At 38.4% G+C, this 27,289-nt stretch overlaps 1 protein-coding gene across 6 annotated transcripts; it reads right to left on the reverse strand.

The window, feature by feature from the left end:
- Window positions 1–1,501: 1,501 nt before the first annotated feature.
- Inx7 (innexin 7) lies at window positions 1,502–27,289 on the reverse strand. 6 transcript variants are annotated; one of them, XM_074092532.1, is made up of 9 exons: window positions 27,198–27,289; window positions 26,012–26,050; window positions 8,741–9,021; window positions 7,259–7,436; window positions 5,422–5,572; window positions 4,765–4,954; window positions 3,773–3,923; window positions 3,158–3,347; window positions 1,502–2,301 (listed from the first exon to the last, which is right to left on the reverse strand). In XM_074092532.1, the coding sequence occupies exons 3-9, from the start codon at window positions 8,990–8,992 to the stop codon at window positions 2,145–2,147; spliced, it is 1,269 nt and encodes a 422-aa protein (XP_073948633.1). In that variant the 5' UTR covers window positions 8,993–9,021; window positions 26,012–26,050; window positions 27,198–27,289; the 3' UTR covers window positions 1,502–2,144. The 6 variants fall into 6 exon arrangements, with proteins under 6 accessions (XP_073948633.1, XP_073948695.1, XP_073948819.1 ...); XM_074092594.1 differs by lacking the exons at window positions 26,012–26,050; window positions 27,198–27,289 and adding exons at window positions 13,368–13,420; window positions 14,967–14,994; XM_074092718.1 differs by lacking the exon at window positions 26,012–26,050 and having other exon boundaries at window positions 27,198–27,252.

Here is a 27,289-nt window from a genome sequence, read left to right on the forward strand (position 1 = left end):
AAGGAGGCTTGTTTAAGAACAGTTGTTCTTGGTGGGCGGCATGTTCACGGAATATTTAGTTTATTTAATATCCGATAGATGTCACTGGGATCGAATTAGATGGCGCTATCGTTTGGTTGCCTCAGATCCTATAAAAGGAAGTAGTTGTTTTTTATTCAATATACTTTGCTACGAATGTAAACTGTATGGAGTTTCATTTCATGAACCCTATAGTGGACCTCTTCTTTTTGGATTGTACGGGCATTGTACACACAGTGGACGCAAGCCGCTTCCAATGAGGGCTATCGCGTATGAATTCGCCACTAGAGGCGCTAGTGTAGCGTGAGGTCTCCGAAATGTCAAATCTCATAGTTTTTGGGTGAGCTACGCGGGTTTATTTATAATTAGAATAATTTTGTGAATATTTTGCAATATCAGAAATTAATTATGGCAAATATGCGGGGCAATGAATGTCTGTGTTTTGAGACAGTTTTGTCTTTCGGAAACCTTCGTCCTCCCTTTTTTCCGAACAAAACGGGGACTATGCAACACTGTGGCATGCTCGATATTTTTATGGTACGGTTTTAAGGTGTGTTAAATATGATTTTAATCTAAACTTTGTTTTCACGCCTGCAATAACAGACTTTGAAAGCCATACTTAAAAACCTCACGCAACAGTGCGCCATCTAGTGAGACAAAAAACGATAGCCCTCATTGAGGCAACTGGAGGTCTATGGGGGAGGCCTATGTCCAACAGTGGACGTCCTACGGCTGAGATGATGATGATAATAATATAAATTCGAATCATGTAATTTTCCTTAATGACTCAATCACAGTAATAACTTCTCGTTATCTTTATCTTGTATATTGACTTTTACTTTATTGCGTCGTACGTCTAATCGTCATCGAAAACAATGTAAACTAACGGATATTGCTTACATTAACACTTGACAGACGGGCGTGCCTTCAGTCAATTTTCTACTTTGACGTCATACAAATAAAATAGTTTTTACATAATCTGGAAACGTGGGTAGCGGTATACTAAAAATGGCTTTATTTGTATGACGTCAAAGTTGAAAATTGACTGAAGGCACGCCCATCTGTCAAGTGTGAACTCCAAGTAATCGTACAGTATCGACAATGATTTAATTTTTGTTCCTTGAGTCCTTCGGGATAATAATATACTACGTTTTTTTAGTATTAGAAAAAGGGTAAACAATCTTGACGAGTCTGTTTACTTAAAAACGATTACAAAAACAGTAATGATTCTATGACACCAAAATAATGTAAATGATCATATGTCCTTGCTAATTCTTACATATTTGCTGTGACTTATTTTTCAAAAGTATTTTTCAATAATAAGACACGTCAAGATTGCTTACCTTCTTTTTTAAGCTAAAAAAAAATAAGTATTGTGACTTAAAAGGCGGTAAATAAGGAATTACAGATGTACTGCTAAATGGTTTTCCATCGGGAAAAGTCGGATCCCAATCAGAATACGACGGCACCCAAGTGTCAATCAATTAAGTATTGTATAAAATGAATGGCTTTTTCATATCCATTAAAGGAACTTTATTATTTAGGGTCTGTTTCACCATCCATTGATTAGTCTTAGCTGACGGTCTACGTCGAACAAAACTAATAAATGGCATCACATTTAACCGTCAGTTAATTTATCAATGGCTGGTGAAACAGCCCCTTTAGTGTCAAATGTCAAAACGGCTGTACATCTGTATGACTTTATTTATACACTTTTGAACTAGTGGAGCTACTACGAAAATCGAAGTTCGTATCATGCCGTCCCTCTCACTCTCGTATTAAATAACATAAGCGCCAAGCGGGACGAACTTCGATTTTTAACACGCTTTTTTAATTTCGTAGTAGCCCTCAGGTGGGAATCGAACTGGCCCTATACGAAGTGCATAAACTTCGCATCTTGCCGTCCCGCTGACGCTAATATTATTTAATACAAGAGTGAAGGGGACAGTACGATACAAACTTCGATTTTCGAATTTCGTCTTAGCCTCCATGTTATAAAGTCACACCATATTTATTGCCCAGCCATCAACGAAAGGAACGAACGTAGACGTTAGCTCTTGCCATTTTTTTTCTATTGTCTGTCCAGCTTAATCAAGACTAGAGTATCAACTGTTGGTCTATCCAGTTCATAACGAGGTCTTCTCGTCTTTAAGAGGCAGAGTCTCATCGCTGTAGTCAACATGACTGGTCAGCACTGGCTCTGCCCCCTTCTTCTCGGTACCCATGTGTCCGTAAGGCATGTCTCGCTTCTCTAGCTCTTCAGCTAGCCGGGCGAACAGCTCCCTGGAAGAAAAGTGACGTACTGTTACACCAGCCAGGGCCTGATTTAGGGGAGGGTAACCGGGGCTACAGTCTGGGGGCCTCCACAAAAGAGGGGCCCAACAATCAAAGACTTCGGATTGTTTTTCAAATTCCGACGAGTGAACACTAGTAAACAACTATTCATCTATATTTGTTCACTTCAGTCAGCAGTTCGCTCCACTCCTTCGTTGCCCCAAGGGCTCCAAGCCTCTAAATCTGGCCCTGACACCAGCACCAATATCTGACACAAAGTGTACGTAAATATCTGATACAACTCTATTTCTAGGGCTGGTATGTAGGACATGTCAGATATTTTGCATGCTCCGCTGTGGCAGATATTATTGCAGGCTACTGTAAACAAGCAGCTTTGATGGAACGACATCCCGTGAGAATTTTACAGAATTCTACCTACAACCCAGGATCATCCCATCCCTACATGTCTCTATTCATGATTTTAGCTTTCTTGGTCTGATGTTTCCAACTGAGGCTTTGAGGAAGTCAGGCAGGACTTTTTTCAATAGCTAGTCTATTCATTCCAGCAAATAGTAAATATTTTTTTATTGTATTTGACGAAAGTATCCATACATCGGTCGATATTCAAGGTATACCGAATCAAAAGGTGAAAAACATTGAACCAATAGTTAAAAAAAACCGGCGATCTTTAGTCAAATTAACACCTTAAAACACCTCGTAAAAACCGACCTTTCAAATAAACAAAAAAATTGACTCAGCAAAAAACGAAGCTGAATTATATTTTTTAGGTTACAAGTGAAGGAAGGGAAGGTCGTCAGTAATATTTCTAACCGAGAATCAGCAACAAATCCTAAATCCAACTAACCTGAAGACGAATCCTTGCATGTTCTTCGCTAGGTAATACAGGAACAGCCAGTCCCCGAACTGACACCCGTTCACCACGCTGATAACGTTGTAGGGGTTGAACTTTCCGCCGGTGACTTGGCGGAACATCAGCTCGTTGAAACGAAGGGAACGGCGGTATAGGAAGAAGGAGATCACACGCCAGATCACAGCTGTAATGAGGTAATAGCATAGTTGGCAAATTTTGAATCAGAGTGCAAACTTATTAAGTTGTTCTTAGGAGTACTTGTCCTCAAAATTGAAACAGAATGCGTCATGCGACGTGTTCGCGTTTCTTCAGATTAGCGTCAGCGAAAAAAGTAGACTTAAGTAACACGGAACGTAATTTGATGATACGACAAATGAAACTGATACTACTGATAAACATATGATGATAAAATAAGTTCTCGAGTGGCGACCACAAACCGGAAGATGAAGCGTTGACAGACCTCCCACTAGGTGGACTGACATCGTAAGAATTGCAGACAAAGGGTGCATGCAAGTGGCGAGTTGTCGTTCATTGTGGCGTTCTAAGGAGGAGGGCTTTGTTCAGCAGTGGACGTCTTCCGGCTGATGATGATGATGTTGATAAACATACCGATTACAGAGACGATGAACAGGAACAGGAACCAGAACCAGAGGATGACGTAAATCTTCTCATGGATGATGTTGAGAGCCATGACGCAGAGAGCGTCGTGCTGCTGGATCGAGCCGCTGGGACCGTACTTGTGGAAGATGCATTTCGTGACCTGAGACATAAAGTCATCTTAATCTAGCATACACACACACACACACACACACACACACACAAACATCACGCCTGTATTCCCGAATGGGGTAGGCAGAGCACATGAAACGTTACCGCTTCGGAGCCACTTTTAGCAATTTTAGGTTTTAAGATAGAATACGCTGCGTGCGATTTAAAGCGCGCTTAGCCAACGTTGGGAAAAAAGGACTGGCTGATCACAGAGTTCGGCATACACCACTTGGTGAACTAGAAAGTGGCATCTGATGACGAAGTGGACGATGAATGTGATGGGAATAATGTAATGTGATGTGATGCGATGCGTACTGCCATACGCGCCCATAGGTTTGTCTTTTCATTAGACTGGGAGTTATATGAAAGACAAGACTAGAGGTCTTTGCCCAGCAATTCCAGCAGCCCTATTCGCTGGTGATACCGTTATTTATTACTAGCGTTTACCCGTGGCTTCGCACGCGTAAATCATTACATACAGCAGTTGAATTGAAATTCCGGGATTTTATTAAATTCTCATGGGAATTCCCTAAAATTACATCGTGCGTTTCATTGACGTTAAATTAAAACACCCATGCCAATTTTCATGACTCTAAAGCCAGCGGTTGTTATTTCGAGATTTTACCCCTATCCCGTGGGAATATCAGGATAAAAAGCATCCTATGTTTTAATCCAAGTTATAAACTAACTTTTTGCCAAATTTAATCCAAATCCGTCCAGCCATTTCAGCGTGAAGAAGTAACAAACATACTCACTCACTCACAAACTTTCACATTTATAATATTAGTAGGATAGGATTATTTCTAAGAATATTTCCGTTAAAAAAAGGTCACCTTAGGGAACACATTCTCCAGAGGGTCAGCAATATTGTTCCAGTCCTTGAAACCGATGACTTTGACCCCAAGGTCCATGAACTGGCCATTCAGGAAGCAGTTTACAATCCACACTTGGAACATGAGGTGCAACAAGTTGACGATCTCCATGGCAACCAACCACACTGACCAAGTGCGTGTGATGCGGAGTCTGAAGACAAAAAGGCATTTATGTCACCGATGTCTCTGAAAGCAAATTCTCTGGAGTGTTACGTCGTAATAGTGAAGATCAACAGCTGCCGGTGCAACCGGTGGGTGGAAAAATTTGAAAAAAATCAGGATGGTAGTAAGTATATTAAACTTTCAAGGAAAACTATAACGGCTAAGTTTGCTTGAGAACAATATATTGAGAATAATATTATTTATTAGGAGTAAATAGCAGCCTATGATATAAAATATACCTAAACTTGGAAGAGAAAAGAAAAAGAAAAAAAGAGTATAAAATACGAAATCCTTAGAAAAATATTACTTGATTTTTTCGTAATTTTTACGAAACCCTATTTTGGCCGTGTCCGACACGCTCTTAGCCGGTTTTTATATTTTCAGTAACATATTTTTACAAACAAAACTTAGGGCGACGGAGAATCCCTTGAGTTACTTCATTAATTCTTTCCCAACCTCAGGATGATGTCTCTTCTGATGATGTCGAGCTTCTTGTCCAGAGACTTCTGCGAGGGCACCGTGGTCCCTTTCACCACCATGTCGTCGCCATCTTGGATCGCTATGCTGGCGTATTGGAGGCCGTCTACCAACGCTTTGATCCGACCACCTGTAGAAAAAAACATCGGTGTAGTCCGAACGGCGGATTGTCGATTTCTTAGAGCTAGACTAGAGCTGAATCGTTTTTAACCGCGTGATTTTGTGAATCAAGTATACTAATGCATGCGGCTTTATGTTTACTTTATTCACGACTATGTTAAACACCGCGGCGGTTTAGCCGTAGTGCGGCCTAGCTGTTTTAGATATCGCTAGATGGTGCGCACGCAAAAAAAAGGTTGTATTGCCTTTGAGGAAGAGGTCCGTTTGATGCACGGAATAATATTCCGTGGTGTGATGTACAGTTTTGCTTATGACAGGCTCTAGATTGGCTCATTTAACTACGCATGGGAGCAAAGAAATCGAGCCGCCCTTGCAAATTTTCACGTTTCCATGATAGCACTTAAGACCTAAAAAACATAAAAAATCAACGTAAAAATTGGTGGCTCGATTTCTTTGCTCCCAAGTATATTTATCCAATCACATTTATTTTTTTCAGCAAAACATGTGGCACACACAAGCCGTGGTGGCCAGTGGTTTGACCTATCGCCTCTCAAGCAGAGGATCGTGGGTTCAAACCTCGGCCCGGACCTCTTGGGTTTTTCGAAATTCATTACATTTGAAATTTACCACGAGCTTTACGGTGAAGGAAAACGTGAGGAAACCTGCACACGCTTGTGAAGTAATTCAATGGTATGTGTGAAGTATGTAATGTTGCATAACAATTTGATCGCTTTGTTGCAGCTTGAATTGAAATTTATCAAACGATGCCAAGATTATCCTTATCTCGACCCCAATTTGATAAGTGGCCCGCTCGCTATACCCTGCAGGCTGCAGGTTTAATAAGAATTGGATTTGCAATGTGTTAGTTTTAAATTCTGTTCATTTAAAGGTACTGTCACCAGCACCAATATCTGACACAATAAGCCGTGCATAAATATCTGACACGTCTCTATCTCTAGGGCTGGTAGGACGTGTCAGATATTTTTGCACGCTCCGCTGTGGCAGATATTAATGTACGTCGAGAATTCGAGATCAGGCGTATCGTAATTTTTTTATACATACGTAATAACATAACACAAGTTCAACTTAAGGTAGCGGTAGTGTATAAGTCACCTGCCTATGTGACTACACCACCTTAGCCATACTCCACACTAACGGACTGACGTCACGACGGACTGAAGATACGAACCTAAGACGAACTTCACCGGTCTGATAATAGAATGAAACATATTTTATAATAAATTTGGTAGGTATATTAGAAAATATATTAGGAATGGGTTTGCTAAAAAAATCCTGGACAGGCTATTTTCTAAATATAAAAAATAATAATTATAAATCAGTTTTGTAAAATAATTAAAAATAGCCTGTCCAGGATTTATTTAGCAAACCCATTCCTAATATATTTTCTAACACTTGTACTAAATTTATTATAAAATACGTTTCATTATATTATCAGACCGGTGAAGTTCAGTTTAAGTTCGGATCTTAGACCCGAGGCAGTATTGCTTATCGTTTCTGAAGCTCGCGATCGCAATCAAATGACAGATTTCGCATACAAAAACTGTCATTTGATTGCGATCGCAAATGTCAAAAACGTTAGCCAACACGGCCTCACGTCAGTTATCGAACATAGCAAAAGTAAAAGGCATATGTGAATCGGAATAACGTGACCACGCCACTGTAAATGTGTACTGACCTTCCTTCTTCTTCCACACATAATGCGGCATATAGAAACAGATGGACTGTAGGAAGAGCACAAACGGGACCCACTGGTAATACGTGTGGTGGAGGGTCTCGTCGGAATCTGATATGGGCCCCACCCCAGGGTGGGGGAGGAACCCTGATTGAAGGAGACTCTCGTTGTAGTGTCGGACCTGTGGACAAGAAATGGGTTAACAGTGCTCTATCAGCCAGGCCCCATCAAGACAGGAATTGCCCGGCAGCTAAGGCAGTAGCGCTATTTGAATGCACTCATGTCTGAGGTCCAAGATACTGACGTGTTCGCCGAAACAATTATATTTTCAAGTGCGCTAGACAATACCGGGTGTGTCCTGTAATACGAGCAAAACATTTAAACATAGATCCCCCTCGTCAAACTGAACAACATTATTTCAGCGGCTTTTAAAGATAATGGAGTCTTTGAATCTTCCTTTTTTTCATACAAATTGTTGTTGTTTCTTTAAAAAAATATGGCTCTGTCCATCGGAGGACAATTTTGCCAGTGTCTAGTAGTTTTTGCCGTTGTACGGTAAAAAAATTCTAGAAAACGAAATATGAGAGGTAATGGTGGATGAACGATGACCGACAAAAGAACTTCATACAAATTAAATACTGCTATCAATTTACGTCGTCCTAGAATACAACTGACGTCGCCTGTCACGCTACAAACATCAAGCATTTTGCTTTACATTGCTTCTTCGAATAAACTTAAAAGTGAAATTAAAATTAAAAAACTAACTATTTAAAAAAATGGCTGCCAAGAGGCTGCGCACGATCGGGACAGATGGCGTGCTCTCGTTTCGGAGGCCAAGACACTCTTTGGGTCCCTGAGCCAAATTAGTTAGTTAAAAAAATGGCTAAATGGCTGATGGCTGTTCAGTTTGACGATATGATCTATGTTAACTATTTGCTCATATTACAGGCCACACCCGGTATAAGGCCTCTGGTTATCCAACCATCTCGTTGCTGGATGTTATACGCTGCGCTGGCTGACCCGATGAATAATAACAACTACAATACCCCTGGTGTTGCAGATGTTTATGGGCGGTGGTGATCTCTTACCATCAGGAGACCCACTTGCTCGTTTGCCATACAGTCGAATAAAAAATATAAAATAAAATAAGCAAATATTCTGAGATTTTTTTTTGGTTTCGGAGTGATAGAGGTACTTGGGAAATGAAACATTTGAAAAAAAAAATTGTGCGAAACGGCAGTAGGTACACGATTGATTAACTATTATTATAATTTAAAAATCTCGAATCAAATGAACCATCAAAAGTAGTAGGCAAATTTTGAAAAATAATATCGCCACCATTTTACTTAATATGGCACAACTAAAAAATGGTCGAAGGTCGGTCTGAAGCGGACACTTAAGTGGGTGACAACTAGGGAATCCAATCGCGGGATTGTTAGTACAAAAATCCCTGGATTGGATACACCAGTGACATCATAAACTCACTATAGTGAATGTGGCCATGAAGAAGCAGTACGTCTGTATGACATTGTCAGGTACACCCTGGTCTGATATGCACTTGATATGGTCCCCGAAGAACTCCCTGGCGCAGACCAAAATCACAAAGGCCACAAGGATGGTCACTGTAGCTTTGTAGTGTAACTTGAAGACTACGTTTTCTATGGTCGGCTTGGACTTGTTGAATTTGAAGCGCGGCGCGAGCGTCGATATAGTCGCGGCGAAGAGTTTGCCCTCCATCTTTGTTTTTTGTCCTTCTCCTAGTTAATCTGTAATGAAAAAACAATATTACTTAAATAATTTATTGAATCAGGCGTTACTTATCGGAGGTCCATATTTTTTTTTATTCGACTGGATGGCTAACGAGCAAGTGGGTCTCCTGATGGTAAGAGATCACCACCGCCCATAGACACCTGCAATGCCAGGGGGATTGCAGATTCGTTGCCAATCTAGAGGCCTGAGATGGGATACCTCAAGTGCCAGTAATTACACCGGTTGTCTTACTCTCCACGCCGAAACACAACAGTGCAAGCACTGCTGCTTCACGGCAGGATTAGCGAACAAGATGGTGGTAGCAATCCGGGCTGACCTTGTACAAGGTCCTACCACCTGCAAAATATATCAATGAACTAAAATTATTTCTTTGCTCACCCGCGACCGCGACCTAAGTTTATGCAAAATATGCGTGTTTATGCAGTTCCTCCACCTCCACACTGTAAGAACACACACAAATCACACAAACCCATCTATCACCACCACCACAATACACTACACACATAGTGTGATGCTTCACTTCTTAGACAGAATGTCTAACATCTGGTAGTATAGGGTAGGTACGGTTGTGTTGCCCTGAAGATGAGCTCTGGTTGAGTTCGAAACGCGTCAGTGTACTGTGGTGGTGGTGATGGATGGGTATGTGTGATTTGTGTGTGTTCTCACAGTTAGTATAGTACGCTGAGGTCCGTTTGACGTTTCAGTCTTGCTTGCGATTGGCTCATTTAGATATTTAATATCCAATCACAAGCGTGACAGAAATGACGAACGGGTCTCACGATTCAAACGCCATAGATATTCCGCCTGTCGAAAAACCCATTATTTTAGTAAAAGCATAGTAAAATTGGAGGCAATAGCCCGAAATTTTAATCATACAAACTGTTGGTTCTTATGGTTTACGCGTATGAAGCCGTGTGTATAAACTAGTTTAAAATAAAATCGCTTCCCGCCGTCTGGTAAACGACGTAAACGACGAATTTAAATGTTTATTATAAAACCCTTCTATTCGTGGTTTTCATGTGGTCTAAGGCTTTGTGATGTGACTATTATTCTTTTTTGATTCCTTTTAGATGATAATTGCAACAACAGGGACATATTATATAATCAAGTGTGCCCACGATAGGGTGTCTTAAATATGTAGAAAATTGTCAGATTCTATTGAATTGTACTTTAGGTATATTTTAACGACGCAAGACTATAGTTCTCATTTTGCTATCTGGGCTAAGAGTAAGATCAGAAGGAATTCAAGCAATGACAGTATTCAATGTTTATCGTTAGTCATAATATGCCTGTTAATATGACTGTTCATTGGTATGCTATGCGTTTTATGTTTATACGCGCATTTATAACAAATGAACAACCGGTCACATTGTTTATTTAACAATCTATGCGTTGATACGCGCGTAAGAGTCCAAGTGATGGTAAATACCTATCTCTTAGTGTTATAGGTCATTGGCATGTAAGTAGGTCACCTGATACACAGGTTGTCCCAGCTATGCCATATGGAGAGAAAGTATGTTAAAATTTGTAGATAAGCAATTTTACTGAAAGAGGCTTCAATTTGATTTTAAAAACAATTTTAACTGCATTTAAAGATTTTTGAATATTCCCCTGTCTGCATAAAAAACGCCTGTAATTTACGGTAGGTACCGATCTAAAGTCATAAGGACTTTTTTCAGATAAGTAATATAAAATCTTAAATAAAGGGAAGACCGTGTGAATTTAAATTTATAGGTAACTAGCTTATGCCCGCGACTTTGTCTGCGCGGATCTAGGTTATCGCGCGGTGGCGCCCTCTACCGGAATAAAAGGTATGTTGATCCTTGGGGTTCAAAATACCTATATACCAAATTTCATCAAAATCGAATCAGTGGTTTCGACGTGAAAGCGTAACAGACAGACAGACAGACAGACAGACAGAGTTACTTTCGCATTTATAATATTAGTAGGGAAGTAGGGATTTCAGGAAATTTAATATTAGGTGCCCTTTTTTAGTATTTGGTGGGTTCCGCATTAGAGACCTTATACTTCGAAGTGCAAAATTCGAACTTCTTATCTTGCCGTGACGACGCTGATATTAATAACACGAGAGTGGAGGGACGGTACGAAATGAAATTCAATCTTCGAATTTCGTAGTAAATGGTACTTAGTAGCCTCCCTGGAGTTCGGAATTCGAAGTTGGCTAAGTATACAGAGTATTTATGGGTGCGGTCTGGTAACCAATATCACTCATTCAGACCCCGAACGTTGCCTATCGATGTAAAACGTAATCGATTCCCACAATATCGATAATAAATCGATAAAAGTAATCGTTTCTGCGCTAGTATCGACACACTCGATTTAACATTAATTCAGACCGCTAAACTAGCACAATCGTAAAAACTTTATTGTTACTATTACACCTAACTTATTAGCCATAACATGGCTACCTTTCCATTTTATAAGACTAGCGAGTAGCGACCCGCTCCCGCTTCGCACTACGGGATTAGTAAAGATCCTAATAATAAAGACTACTTTCGTATGTTATATTTTAAAAAACCTATGTATTTTTAGGGTTCCGTACAAGGAAAACTATAACGGTTAAGTTTGCTTGAAAATTATTAGTAGTTTAAAAGTAAATAGCAGAAAAAGGTATAAAATTTACCTAAACTTGGAAGATTCCATATAAAATAAGAAATCATTAGAAAAATATTACTTAATTTTTTCGTAATGTTTGGAACCCTATTTTGGGCGTGTCCGTGCTTCCGTTAAGTTACCATGGGATCAAGATAAAGCCGCGGGTGTAACAGCTAGTCGATGAGCATTACGTCACATTAGTCAAATATTATTGTGTCAAGTCGTTTAGTCTTTAGTGTACGCACTTTCCGCTAGTGGCGCTAGTTACATACAACAGGAATAGCTGGGAGGAGCGCTAGGAACATAACTAGTTTAAAACTTTCGCAATAGATGGCGCTACCGTTCGCATGTGCAAAAATTCGCTTCGCATTACATTTAAAATAAATTTTCTAAAAATAAAAGAATGTGTAAAGAATATTAGAGAATAAAAAGAAATTGAACTGCGACTAAGAAATTGAAAGTGATCTGGTGTGATTAAAAATAACCGACATTTTTAAATCACACCAGATCACGCCGTTCGAAACCTCAGATGTACGGCGAAGGACTTAATTTCATAGTAAACATCATGGTGACATGGCATTAATTAACAAGGAAAATCGTAATGACTTTCCATTTGAAAGGGTTCCATAGTGGCTCATGTATTAAAGTCCTTGACCACTAGAAAACTAATAAGAGCTGCAATTTTCCGCAAAGCAACGCTTATTTCAAATTCGGCTTTGTTTTTCACCGGCATGGAATAATATTTTAGAATTATGATTTACTGAAAACAAGTAGGTACCTATGTAAGTAGGTATATGGGCCTCTGCGGATCAGATCCAAAATGACATGTGTAAATGTACTTAATAATATTTTATCTACATGCATATCATAACTTCCCAATATGTTCAGAACGACGCAAAGGGTTTATAAGAAAGTATCTGCGGTGCAGCTTAATGTTCACAGTAGTGCACTAAATACTTTTTTTTACAATGCATATCTGTACATATTGTAGAAAACTTATGACATGCATGTAGTTAGATAATAATTATTTTAAATTCAAAGTAAAGTCAAAGTCAAAGTCAGTCAAAGTCAAAGTCAAATACAGTCCATATTGAACATATTATAGAAACTTATGATATGCATGTAGATAAAGTATATGCGGCTATACTCATTGCGTGATCAGATCCAACATGTACTTTAATGTCTCAAATGTACAGCCACATAATATAATTCTGTCTGTAACACTTGTGTTTAAATGTAAATATTTAATTAGGTAACTCTTGTCCTGTATTTCAAACAATGTATATTGTTTCTGAATAAATAACTATCATAAACTATGTACATAACTTTGTCTTTGCTTAATTGACCCACTTTTTAATTCATCGGAATCAACAACAAACGGGCTATACTACGAAATGCAGAATAAGAACTCCATATCTCGCCGTTCCGCTGATTCTTATATTATTTAATATGAGAGCGAGAGGGACGGTACGATAGTACTATACGAACTTCCATTTTCGAATTTCGTACAATCGTACAATCGTTTCCACTTCTTTCTGTCATACGGCATAAAATGAGGGTAGAAAGGGATGGTGCATGTCAGTGAAGGAAGACTGCAACTGCATTGTTATACTACTATGATTACGAAATTTTAAGCCAATCCGACCACTGGAATTGTATCTTTGATCTGAACAAAAACATAGGCTTTTAAATATATCAATGATCTAAAAACAATTACTTTGCTCACCCGCGACCCTAGTCCATGCAACAAAATGTGTGTTCAGCTCCTCCATCTCCACACTGTAAGAACACACGCACACAAACCCAATCACCACCACACTACACTTCGTTTTTTCTGCATTAGAAAGAAGGTAAGCGATCTTGACATGTCTTTTTAATGAAAAACACTTTTGAAATAAGTCACAGCGAATATGCAACAATGAGGGCTATCGTTTTTTGTCTCACTAGATGGCGCACTGTTGCGTGAGGTTTTTAAGTATGGCTTTCAAAGTCTGTTATTACGGGCGTGAAAACAAAGTTTAGATTAAAATCATATTTAATACACCTTAAAACCGTACAATAAAAATATCGAGCATGCCACAGTGTTGCATAGTCCCCGTTTTGTTCGGAAAAAAGGGAGGACAAAGGTTTCCGAAAGACAAAACTGTCTCAAAACACAGACATTCATTGCCCCGGAACGCATATTTGCCATAATTAATTTCAGATGTTGCAAAATATTCACAAAATTATTCATAATTATAAATAAACCCGCGTAGCTCACCCAAAAACTATGACATTTGTCATTTCGGAGACCTCTCGCTACACTAGCGCCTCTAGCGGCGAATTCATACGCGATAGCCCTCATTAGCAAGGACATATTATCATTTAAACATGCTTTTTGTATCATAAATAATAGTAACTGTTTTTAAAAAAAAACGTTTATCAATAAAGATACTCGTCAAGATTGTTTACCCTTTTTCTAATGCAAAAAAACGAAGTAGGTATACACTTTACTGCGTTTCTGACGTGTATTGCATAAACATATAGCTATCATAACCATAACATAACTCGCGGCTGAGCGTCATTGTTCCTAGTTCACTGACATGAACCTCCGCCAAGTAACGCCTGGTCAACAACTACCGTGAACTGCTTCAACTTTGCCATCTGGCTCCAACTTTGCCTGATTCAATTTAGAGTCGATAACTAGCACCCTTCTAGGTTTTTAAACTTTTATCCCCCGTAATAATAATTGCCGTGTAGATAAAAGTTTAAAACCTATAAGAGTGCTAAGTTATCGACTCTAAATCGAATCAGGCAATGTTGGGGCCAGAAGGCAAAGTTGAAGCAGTTTACGGTACTACTTTTTGGTAACTGGGATGAATAGCGGCTCGTATATAGACGGGCCATATTTTCACTGCAATTTTGTGGCCGGCAACTATTGGTGTCCCTCTCTTACTCACATGTTAGACAGGGACACCAATAGTTGCCGGCCACATATTGCAGTGAAAATAGGGCCCGTCCAGGAGCCCCTTTACCTAACGAGACAAGTTCAGCTGGCTGCGGGGCTACTATGCAATTCGAAAATCGAAGTTCGTGTCGTTCCGTCCCTCTGACGCTTATACTATTTAATACGAGAGTGATACGGACGATACGACACGACCTTCGATTTTCGAATTTCGGAGTAGGCCCTCGCTGCTCCCTAATAGACCAGTGTACACTCGAGTGGAAATTCTTTGCTCTTAAAAATTACATGTAAAACAGATTGCTTACCTACGCTGTGATTTCAACGGTCCATGTTAGTTTTTACAGGGAAATAAATAATTATTATGTATAATATAATAAATACCTTAAGTTATCCACGTTTTTATGACATAGCACGGGCAGCAGGCATGGCTATACTGAAGTTCGCTTTGTCTTGTCGCGTTATCATTTTGATAAGATTGGCTCATACTGTGATAAACGAGATAATGATCCGATTCTTTTGCGCGAACTAAACGCAAACAAATCTAAAATCTAAAAAAAAATCTGCTAGCAGTCCGCAAAGGGCTCTTTAACGTGCGACTACCAAATAAACCGCTAAAAATTAAGTAATATTTTTCTAAGGATTTCGTATTTTATACGGAATCTTCCAAGTTTAGGTATATTTTATACCTTAGGCTGCTATTTAAGAGTAAAACTACTAATAATTCTCAAGCAAACTTAGCAGTTATAGTTTTCCTTGAAAGTTTGATATACTTACTACCAACCTGAATTTTTTAAAAAAAATCCACTCACCGGTTTAGATTTTAGAGGGGGGGGGGACGCTCGATTTTATGAAAATTTGCACTTTACAGTTAATTATTTCGCAAACAAATCACTGAATCGAAAAATCGTCTTAGCAACCCCCTAATGGTTTTAAAAACCTATCCAACGATACCCCCCACTATCTATAACCCTAGTTGGATGAGAAAAAAAAACACCCCCACTTTACGTCTATGGGAGGTACCATAAAAAAATATTTTTGAATTTTTAATTGTACCATTACGTCGGCATAGTTTACTTATATATCCGTGCAAAATTACAGCTTTCTAGCATTGATAGCCCCTGAGCCAAGCCGCGGACGGACAGACAGACAGACATGGCGAAACTATAAGGGTTCCGTTTTTACCATTTTGGCTCCGGAACCCTAAAAACGAAGTATACGGTGGCCGATGGGTCAGGAATCAATTGGTTCGACTCTACAATCGAACATACTAAATCATGATCCAGGGCGGAACCATTTAATAATCAATTTCACTATGATTTCCTTGACGATAATATGCGATGTTAACACGACATTATAGTAGCGCGAATGAGGGCTATCGTTTTTTGTCTCACTAGATGGCGCACTGTTGCGTGAGGTTTCCTAGCACGGCTTTCAAAGTCCGTTATTAGGTACGGGCGTGAAAACAAAGTTTAGATTAAAATCATATTTAATACACCTTTAAAACACCATAAAAATATCGAGATGCACAGTGTTGTATATATGCCATAGTTTTGTTCGGAAAAAAGGAGACAAAGGTTTCCGAAAGACAAAACTGTCAAAAACACAGACATTCATTGCCCCGGAACGCATATTTGCCATAATTAATTTCAGATATTGCAAAATATTCACAAAATTATTCTAATTATAAATAAACCCGCGTAGCTCACCCAAAATCTATGAGATTTGACATTTCGGAGACCTCACGCTACACTAGCGCCTCTAGTGGCGAATTCATACGCGATAGCCCTCATTCACTTTGTTTGACTGTAGGTACATGCAATACATAAATACGTTGTAAGTTGAATAAAAGCTTCTAATAATAATAACAATATATCAAATAATTTAAATTTGATAAATTATGAAATCAAATTAATTAAAAGTAACTTTAAATAAGTAATTTAATGTCATAATTTAACAAAATTAATAAAATTAAAAATAAAATTCGTTCGCTATTACTGCTGTAAGCTTTGCTAGCTCCCGGATACATCGAATCAAAAATGAGATCGCAGAATAACCGTCAAACACACAAAGATTCTGCTTTACCGGCATCGAACTCGGAAATACATAAAAAGTAAATGTCAATTCTATTTATTTATAACTACGTATCACCAGAATCACCCGCCGGTGGTTTGATGGTTTAGTAGAACCACCCGTTTGACAACTGTTATATTATAAAACAGTTATAATACATATATACAAGCGGTTGTCAAACAGGAGCGTCGAATCTAGGTAATACTAACCTAATATACTAAAGCGGCCGAGGGCAGTAAAACGTTAAAATACCAGGGTCTCGGTTCAGCATATAATTTCGTTGCTGTCGGATTTGAGACCCTGGGTCCTTGGGGTCCCGGCGCACAAAATTTTATTAAAGAAGTGCAATAGCGCCTGGTCTACACTACTGGAGACCAAAGGGCTTGCAGCTATCTCTCTCGACGAATCGCCATCGCCATTCAACGAGGGAATGCTGCCAGCCTCTTGGGCAGCATACCACGGGGGCCTTTTTTAGATTTAGGGGCTGTTTCACCATCCATTGATTAGTGTTAGCCGACGGTTAAATGTGATGCCGTCTCCGTCTATTCAAACAAAACAAATAGAGAAACAGCCCCTTAATTTAGTGGGTATTAAGTTTTTAAGTTAGGTAGTTAGTTTATAGTTAAGTTTTATATGGTTACTTTTCTTAAATCTTGTATTTCAAGTTAAATAAATATTTAAGGAATTGTAAAAAAAAAAACAAAAAAAAAACTTAATATCGACTAATTATATAATCTGTAATACTACAAAATAAACGAGTTTAAGAAACAAGAACAGAGTTCTATGTAAAATGCAACAGAACTCCGAGCGTTCTTTGAAAGCGTTGCATGGATAACGTGATATATGATCCGCCATTGTTGTGTTTCTAGAAAAGTTTACGACGAATATTTATAGGTTGCGTTTTATGCAAACCCCTCTTTATTGTGCTCTATCTTAAAATAATGCAACATGCCAATAGGTAGGTACGTATGTTGACACCTTGTTGACACCACCAATCAACTGACGTACTTTTTAAAACACAATAGGGATGTTGACACCATAAAAAAATAATTCAAAGACACGACTCCAGTAAAAGAACGCTTTATTTTAGCCCTGAAAACCAGATTAATTTTCGATTAACTGCAAAATTCGATTTTTTGTTGCTTTAAAACAAATAAGTAGTTATGATTGGTTTTTGTTTGGAGTCTTTTTGTATTTTTTTATTTCAACTCCAAATTTGTTACTTTTACGGATATCCCGTGAAACCATATCGAAAATACAAAATAAGTATAAGTAATGCTTAAGTAGCGTAGTAGAAATAAGCAACCTGAGATATGTATGCATAGGAAAAATTCGTGTCTAGATTCCTGTCCAGCGGTGGTGTAGGGGTTATAACATGCAGCACGGATTGCTGAGGACCTGGGTTCGATTCCCAGCGCTGGTCTCTTTTTCTGGTTTTTCTGTGCATCCATGTCTCAGTTTGTATTTTCGAAATAAGTAGGTAGTTAGTTGATTGAGTTGGCCTACATTAAACAGTAAGGCAAAAAATATTTATTTGCCTTGATTTAACTGAAATTTGAAGTAAGTACCTAGTTGGCGCATGATTTAATTACTTAGATCCTGAAGATGTTCATCGCTGAGAATCATATAGTACAGTCAACCAATTTGATTCCCAGGCCATCACACAACCGTATCGTTATGACATTTATTTACTTTCATAAGGCTCCATGTCGGCCCATCAATCAAATGAGGGCTATCGCGTATGAATTCGCCGCTAGAGGCGCTAGTGTAGCGTGAGGTCTCCGAAATGTCAAATCTCATAGTTTTTGGGTGAGCTACGCGGGTTTATTTATAATTAGAATAATTTTGTGAATATTTCGCAATATCTGAAATAATTATGGCAAATATGCGTTCCGGGGCAATGAATGTCTGTGTTTTGAGACAGATTTGTCTTTGGGAAACTTTTGTCCTCCCCTTTTTTTCCGAACAAAACGGGACTACGCAACACTGTGGTTGCTCGATATTTTTATGGTACGGTTTTAAGGTGTATTAGACATGATTTTAATCTAAACTTTGTTTTCACGCCCGTAATAACAGACTTTGAAAGCCACACTTAAAACCTCACGCAACAGTGGCGCCATCTAGAAAGACAAAAAACGATAGCCCTCATTCCTACCGCCTTATCAGTGATTCCTTCGTCATCACTTAGTCACTGATTAAATACTGCAAATAAGTTGTGACACATGAGCGGATAATATGTTTTCCTTCTTAGTCTAAGGTGTTAGATCTTTAAGCGGAAATGTTTGCTTAGTGAAATAGGTGAATCAGTGAAAGTCACTTTATTGTACAAAAACATTTAGGGTTGTTTGTTATTACAATTCATCATCATCATCATCATCATCATCATCCCAGCAGCTATCTACGTCACACTGCTCGGCATAGGCCTCCTCTCAGAGTGAGAGGGCCGTAGCTCCCACGCGGGCCCAGTGCTGATTGGGAACTTCACACACACCATTGAATTGCTCCGCATCCGCAGGTTTGTGCAGGTTTCCTCACGATGTTTCCCTTCACCGTAAAGCTCGTAAATTTCAAATGTAATTTCACACATGAATTTCGTAAAACTCAGAGGTGCGAGCCGGGGTTTGAACGACGGTCCTCTGCTTGAGAGGCCATAGGTCAAACCACTAGGCCCAACTGCTATAATACAATACAATGTATTTGTATAGTAAATCGAAAAATACTCCGAGATAAATGCTTTTTTAATCGTATCCTGTAGTTATTTCATTTTAATGTCCTGTCATGAATTGATTACATATTATTATATACCTAAATAATAAGCAATTATATTTATTAACTTTGAAAATAATAAGCCAATATTATTTGATTCAGTAAAAATCTCAATTTGTATGGAACACGAACATCGCAAACGTTCCGCTAGAGCGCTGTTATGTTCCATACTTAAGATTTTAACGCGAACGCGATCGAGACGTATTTTGTAACCGAAAACTTACGCTAAGGGCACTGAATTATTTCCAATTTACGCGTGGATTACGGAATTCGATTTGGACTCGCAATCTGACATATGACACTGAGATTGGCTATTGTGTCATCCTTGAGTGTTATTCTTGACAGTTTGCCATTTTAATACAGATATGAAAGGTCCTGAAATTTGACACGGCTGTTTTCGATGCAATTACAACGAAACTAATTGAAAAAAAAAACCATCTTTATTCCGAAAAATTCCAAAAAATACTTTTATTATTTTGCAAAAGTATTTTTGCTTTCATTTTGAAATGTGTAATCTTGAACCCTCACTGTCAGAGTTCGACATGCTCTTGACTGTTTTTCCCTACATTTTTAGTAATTTATTTAAAAACAGTGAGACGTATATAAAATTTTACAAGCAAGCTCCAGAGCTTCTAAATAGAAACGGCTCGGAGATTATTTGCTTAAACTATTCAAACGTCTTAGACGTATTTACCGACTTACGGAGAGAAGTGTTACTATGAGTGAAATGAGGGCACAGAGAGAACGCCCCGACGAGTTTAAACAAACGACTAATTTGTGAGAACCGCATGGAATACAGTTCCTGGTGAACCCAGCAAGCGCTCGGTGGCTTTCGCATCTAAATTTTCCTAGCGATTAGACCGAGCTAGATCGTTTTTTCGGTTTTTTCGCAAATAGTAGATTGTACAACAAGAGCATGAAACGAGCCATTTTATCCGAGGCGTTCATATAGATCGTGCAGGCGTTCATGGATAGCCACGTCGAGGGGAAAATACCCGTTTAATGCTCGAATTTTAAACTCTGCTTTTCAATTCGACTGAAAGGAAATTAAAAAGCAGCAGTGGAAACAATTGTTCATTTACTAGATACCTCTTATTTTTCATGCATTGCAATATAATTATATGTTTTTTTTTAGTTTTATTGATTTATTTGCGTTTATTTGATTGATTTTTAGTTTTATATAAATTAAAAATTATTAAAAAACATGTGATATGGGATTTTCCAAAAGTAACATTTTGGATTTCAGTAACGTTGTTTATACAAAACAACCGTGTCACACGACCCTAAACACAGCGGTTGAAATTTCGAAATTTTATCCCAATTCTGTGGGAATATCGGGAGAAAAATTAGCTGTGCATTAATCCAGATTAATACAGCTAGGTATTGTAAGTATCTACATATCAAATTTCATTTATATCCGTCCACCCGTTTTAGTGGGAAGAAGTAATAAACTTACGCAAATATCTCACAAACATTCAGAAACTTCTCATAGTAGAACTTTGTAATTAAGTTACTTTTAGTTCTGAACTATTATTCTTTGTTTTTGTAATGACGTATTTGTTATTGTATATAGTTATTGTGTGTTAATAAATAATTATTCTATGTATACGAACTTGCCCAATAAAATATATTATCTGTAAGGTATTCAATAAAATTGTAGATCTGTAAAGTGCGTTGGCGTCGAGTTGCCGTGGTGGCGCTGCACGCTGTGCCTGTGTGCGAACCCGCGCGACTGCATTCCTGCGCCAGCGCACCGCGCAGGGCATTCGAGCTGGTTTTAGGGGGGCTTCTACGAAATTCAAAAATGGAAGTTCGTGTCGTCCCTCTCGCTCTCTTATTAAATTGGATAAGCGTCAGCGGGACGGCAAGATATGAAGTTCGAATTTGGGGTCAGCTTGATGACTAAAGAGACCAGTATCTGGACGCAGAATGGTAACCTCCCGCATGGAGAGACAGGCTTGCAAAAAATTCCTTTGGCCGTTAATTCTACGATTGTTCACACTTTAATATTGTCAATGTGAAAGTTTGTGTGTGTATGTTCGTTGCTCCTTCTCGCCAGAATGGAAGGACACTATTGGACGTCTGGAATAACGACTTTTTCTAAATAAGTGGTCTATCAATTTTTAAACAAGTTCCTATCAAATGAATATCGCTAAAGTCGAACTTTCAGGTTGACAGACACGTCTATTGGCGTTACTGTTTTATGGCATGCAAACGATTATCAACTTTAGGGTAGATCACATATTCGGCTGATGGTACAGTCAAGGGCAAAAATATGTATACACGGCCTTAATGTTAAGTGCATAAAGTCGTGTATACATATCTTTGTAACTTTGGCCGTGTCGATATCTATGCCCTTGACTGTACCTACTCATGTACAGTTGAACAAATTGAATCCTGACCCAGGGGACCTTTGTGCTACTAATGTCATGTTGACATCTCGTGCTTTGCAGGAAATCATAGTGAAATTGATTATTAAAAGTTTCCACCCTGTTGAGGTTAATGATTACACACACACAGAAGGAATGAAGTGAATGAGCGAATATCAAAATTCCTCTGTCAATTGTGTTGCACTGAGGATGATTCTGATGGAGTTCGAAACGTGGTGATGGATATAGGGGAAGGATCTGAAGATGCTAGCAACGTTTACAATCCAAGCATTCGCCCTGATATCAACTCCTAAATGCCTACCAGCTCTTGGATAGACAGATAAGGATATAATTCAACGCTGCTGTACCTTTCTTGCATTATCAACACTTGAACTCAAGCCAGGAAAATAACTAGGTCTTTGTGAATATAAGTAGGGTACCTAAAACTGTTTATTTAGTACTTGAGTAGATAGAAGGACAAGTACTACTCTAGTCTTGTAGGGTTCTTGGAACATAACACTCAATTCCAGTTTATTTGAAAACAATAATTTTTGATCAAATTTTGCAAGGTGTTAATAAAATAACTGAACCGGAATGTAGTTTTCTCAGAATTGAGAGTAGAATCGATGTTTTAATCAGGTGGTGTCTGTCTTTTTGAATCCATTTTTAGATTTTTAGACGACCGGATGGCCTAGTATTTAGAAAAACCTGACTACAAATGAGCATTATAAATCCTACTAATATTATAAATGTGAAAGTTTGTGAGTGAGTATGTTTGTTACTCCCTCACGCTGGAACGGCTGGACGGATTTAGATGAAATTTGGTATGTAGATACTTATCTGGGCATCTGGAATAAAACTAGGCTACTTTTTATCCCGATATTCCCACGGGATAGGGACTAAATCTCGAAACAACAACCGCTGGGCTTAGAGCCATTAAATTTTCGGGAATTCCTTCGGTAATTTTAAAAAATCCCGATATTTTTTATTAAACTGCTGGATCTAATGATTTATAAACACTAGTACTCCATATTATTTGTCCATGTTTTAGTGTGATACAGTTGCTTCAAGATTAAGGTTTAAGGTTCCCACACTTTGCCCATTAGTACAACAAGCACGTGTATGGCTCCAAATTCCGAACAGTCGAAGAATACACAATACCGACACCAGACAAACAGCCATACAAATCGAAATCCGAAGTAACAATGAACTAGATGTTACACTGAAGAACCTCGACTGTCTTTTTTAGGGCTCCGTGGCCAAAATGGCAAAAATGGAACTTAGGTACTTTTTTTACTTAATTTCTTGTGTTTTTATGTACGAGTATTTTAAAGAGTATAACAATGGTATAGAGTACATCAATACAATACTAAATCTTATAGTTTGGCCATGTCTATCTGTCTGTCTGTTCTGTTGTATTCACTTTTTGGTTGGATTTATGCAGACAAAGCGGTAAAATAAATAGTAGATTGTACAACAAGACCATCAAACGAGCCATTGTCTCTAAGCTATATGAACGTCTCGGGTAAGATGTTCGTATAGCCTGGGGACTAAAACAAGCAATAATGACACGAGATGTTTATTCGGGTGGCATTATGGTTAAGTAGGTATTTAGTCTCGCGTTAAACACTCCTTTTCACTTGAATGGATTAATATTCGTAATCATTTCATTAATTGTGTTTCACAAAATTAAATCATGCTTTTTAAATATTTTTGCACAGTTATCATTTTGAGGCTATTTCCACGTACTAAAAATCCTTCATTTACAAATACCGTGATTGGCTGTTTAGGGGTTTCCATCGTGAATTAAAAAAAAACTTTTATCCCTAGAGATTAACGAGGAGCTTTAGTCCCGATATGCAGAGACTAAAGTAACATTTTAAGAGCATGAGAATTAATAAAATACTAACACTGTGTTCTGTTAAAAGTATGTTTGTCTGTCAGCCTGCCTTAATAAAGTTCTAAAGCACATAATGAAAACACATTTCCGCCTTTTTTCCTGATCGCCGGCTTATTTCTACGCCTACCTACACTAAACAGAGACACCGAACACGAATAAGAAAGAGACAGCAGCAGACCCGTTACTAATATCAACTACTACATTTACGCAGAAACAGTGATGTGATAGATATCGATGGTTTTTCTTATTTAATGGAATATATGCGAAATATAAACAAACAAAGTAGCATTCACAAAGGTTGAAAGCGGAAGTTCACTAAGCGACCTTTTTTTAAGATAGCAAGTTATATAGATGTTCGGAATCGGTAAACTTTTCTCTGTCATTTGAGCTATGACTCAAAATTTTCATTAAAATGACACTTGGTCAATTTCTCCTTTCAACCGTCGTAGGTAAGTATGTTCGTTACCCATTCACAGTTACTGTCCAGCTGTTCTGAATGTTCAGCGTTTTTGAGGGTTTTTTTTTTAAATACCGTTTTTGAAAGTATGTATTGATTAAAGCAGGGTTACTCAAAGTGGGGTACGCGAACCCCTAGGGGTTCGCTATTCGACGGTAGGGGGTTCGCGACAGGGTTTACGTGACTCCAAAATCCACCAGGCTGCAATACTAGCAAGATGATTAAGATTCGTTTTGGAGTCTTTTTTTATTTTTTATTTCAACTCCTTATTTGTTTGTTATTTGTTGTTGTTTGTTTCAGTTTGTATTTTCGTTGGCAAGATGATTCTTACCTATATTTGTTACCTTTTATTGAAATAAATAATATACGTTATATTATGATGATGATTAAAATTAAAATAACCTTACTTTCTCCAACAGACAATTTTATTACTTTCTTTGGGGGAGGAGGTAGGGGTTCGCTATCGTCTAGAAACTTTAACAGGGGTACGTGGAGCCATAAGTTTGAGAAACCCTGGATTAAAGAGATCACTTTCAGGGTTAAATCTAGCTGTCCTAGTCCTATACACGCGGATGGTTGTGCTATTGTGGTCATTGACATCTATGTACCTTACGGCACTAGACTGGCTGTTTAGAACAAAACGCGGCGCATACCCAATATTACTTTGACACAACCCCTGTCACGGAGGTCAACAAACTATAGTAAAAGGTTCACAAAACCGCGCTGTGAACAAATTTTGTGCGCCGTTTTGATGTAAGAAACATGCAGTCTGTTAGATGTCGATAATTGTGGTCTATATAAAACCAAATCAATGCGGCACTCTTTCACTGAAATCTTAGTAATGCCACTATCACAACGATTCACAGTAACTTTTTAAAAGAGAAGCCTAGTTAATAATACGGATGGACTCTCGACTCGGGCCAGACTTCTTTTACAAACTAGCAAATTAACAATCGTTTTTCCTGTGTCCAGATCTCAGGCTCTGTCAAGCGCACCACGCATGGCAACACCGGCGTTTTGCAGATGCTATAGGTCAGGGTTACTCAAAGTGGGGTACGCGAACCCCTAGGGGTTCGCTATTCGACGGTAGGGGGTTCGCGACTACGTGACTCCAAAAACCACCAGGCTGCAAGACTAGCAAGATGATTAAGATTGGTTTTTGGAGTCTTTTTGTATTTTTTATTTTTAGTTTCTCCAACAGTCAATTTTATTACTTGAGGGGGGGGGGTTCGCTATGGTCTAGAAACTTTAACAGGGGTACGTGGAGCCATAAGTTTGAGAAACCCTGCTATAGGTAATACCAATCCCACTAACTAATATTATAAATGCGAAAGTTTGTAAGTCTGTTGGTTTGTTTGTTCTTCTTCATAACGTCTAAACTACTGAATCGATTTAGACGAAATTCGGTATACAGATAGTTTGAGATACGGAGAAGGGCATAGGATAGTTTTTATACCGGAAAATTGCATAGTTCCCGCGGGATAACGATAAACGAATTCTGCGTGAACGGAGTCGCGGGTAACGCGACGAAGCGTTGATAATTCTACATAAAATATACATATAAACAGAAATTTCCGCGTCGAGCATAAAGATTAACTAAAACCAGTCAGTACCCTTAGTGTAAGTTTTCGGCTACAAAATACGTCTCGATCGCGTTCGCGTTAAAATCTCAATATATGAAACCACGAACAGCGCCTCTAGCGGAACGTTTGCGATGTTCGTGTTTCCATACAAATTGAGATTTTAACGCGAACGCGATCGAGAAGTATTTTGTAGCCGAAAACTTACACTAAGGGCACAGAACGTCGACTCCCGCGCATCACTACGCAGCAAAAACGCGCGGCGCTGTGGGAACGACCCTTACCTGTTCGCAGCGCTGGTTAAAGCCGGCCATCCATCGGATCTAAAAAAATATAGTCATGTACTTAGGGTTCAGCACCTCTAATAATATTCAATTCATTACGTTAGCTGGCTCATGGGTTAAGGAAAAAAATTAAATAAATATCGAATAGGTAGTATAAATGTATAAAAATTCGGTGAAGGAAAACATCGTGAGGAAACCTGCACAAACCTGCGAAGCGATTCAATGGTGCGTGCGAAGTTCCCAATCCGCACTGGGCCCGCGTGGGAACTATGGCCCAAGCCCTCTTGTTCTGAGAGGAGGCCTGTGCCCAGCAGTGGGACGTATATAGGATGATGATGATGAGGTATTATAAATTGTGCCCGCATTTTTGCTGACATGATTGAAGGCTCTGTTACAGTTTTTATGTCAACTAGAAGTACAGGACGTTTGAAAAATAATCGAAAATGTCATCAAATTCAAAAGCCCATTCATAAAAAATATGCAAACACGAAATTGAATTTAAGGCGGTTAAATGGCTCGAATAATGATTCAACTAGTGTTTTTATTTCATACATATTCAGCAAAAGGAGGTTAAATAAGTTTTTGGTAAAAAAATATTTTTTAATATAAGCTTACTTTTTGTTGGCTGTACTTGTATTGTCACCCAAACTACATTAGAATACCAAATTTCAAGTCGATGCCATTAACCGTTGAAGAGTTCCGTCCTGTGGAGACGATCCTGGCCGGACTACCAGGGTGTCACTATCAGATTATTGTATTCTCAACAGATTTACATAAGCTTACTAAATTTCAAGTCGATCGGACTACTGGAAGTGGGTCAAATTTAACTTGCAAGATTTGACCCAAATAATTAAACGAACAACTACGATTAAAAGCTTCTATAAGAGAGAGTTATTTATCTTACACCTCCTAACGCCCAAATCAAATTTTTGTTTTATGAACATGAAACTTTATGTCACTTCTGAGAGAGTTCAACGTTAAATTACTGATAAGCCCTTTATAAAGGACTTTGGGCGTTACGAGGATATGTGACATCATTCATCAATTTTCTAAATTTTATAATTCAACAAAAAAAAAATATTTTTTCAAAAGCTGTATTTGCTTTTGACAAACATTAACTGAACTGAAGCCAAGGTAAATCAAGAATACACTGTACTGACTAAAATTAAATAAATTTTGGACCTACCGTCGATTTATAAAAGAAATTAATAACCAACTTTCAAATTTTTGTTTAAGATATGCTTACACTGGCTTTAAACACAAACAAATGGACCTAAA

The sequence above is a fragment of the Choristoneura fumiferana genome, chromosome Z (assembly GCF_025370935.1).
Source record: "Choristoneura fumiferana chromosome Z, NRCan_CFum_1, whole genome shotgun sequence".
Classification (NCBI taxonomy): domain Eukaryota; kingdom Metazoa; phylum Arthropoda; class Insecta; order Lepidoptera; family Tortricidae; genus Choristoneura; species Choristoneura fumiferana.

Excerpts from the sequence above, each read along its gene's own strand:
- Inx7 (XM_074092532.1), bottom strand. The coding sequence starts at position 8,992 with ATGGAGGGCAAACTCTTCGCCGCGACTATATCGACGCTCGCGCCGCGC. Across the intron at positions 4,955-5,421 it reads AGAAGAGACATCATCCTGAG|ACTCCGCATCACACGCACTT; the intron begins GTTGGGAAAGAA and ends TTTTGTCTTCAG. Across the intron at positions 2,302-3,157 it reads ATGCAAGGATTCGTCTTCAG|GGAGCTGTTCGCCCGGCTAG; the intron begins GTTAGTTGGATT and ends CTTTTCTTCCAG.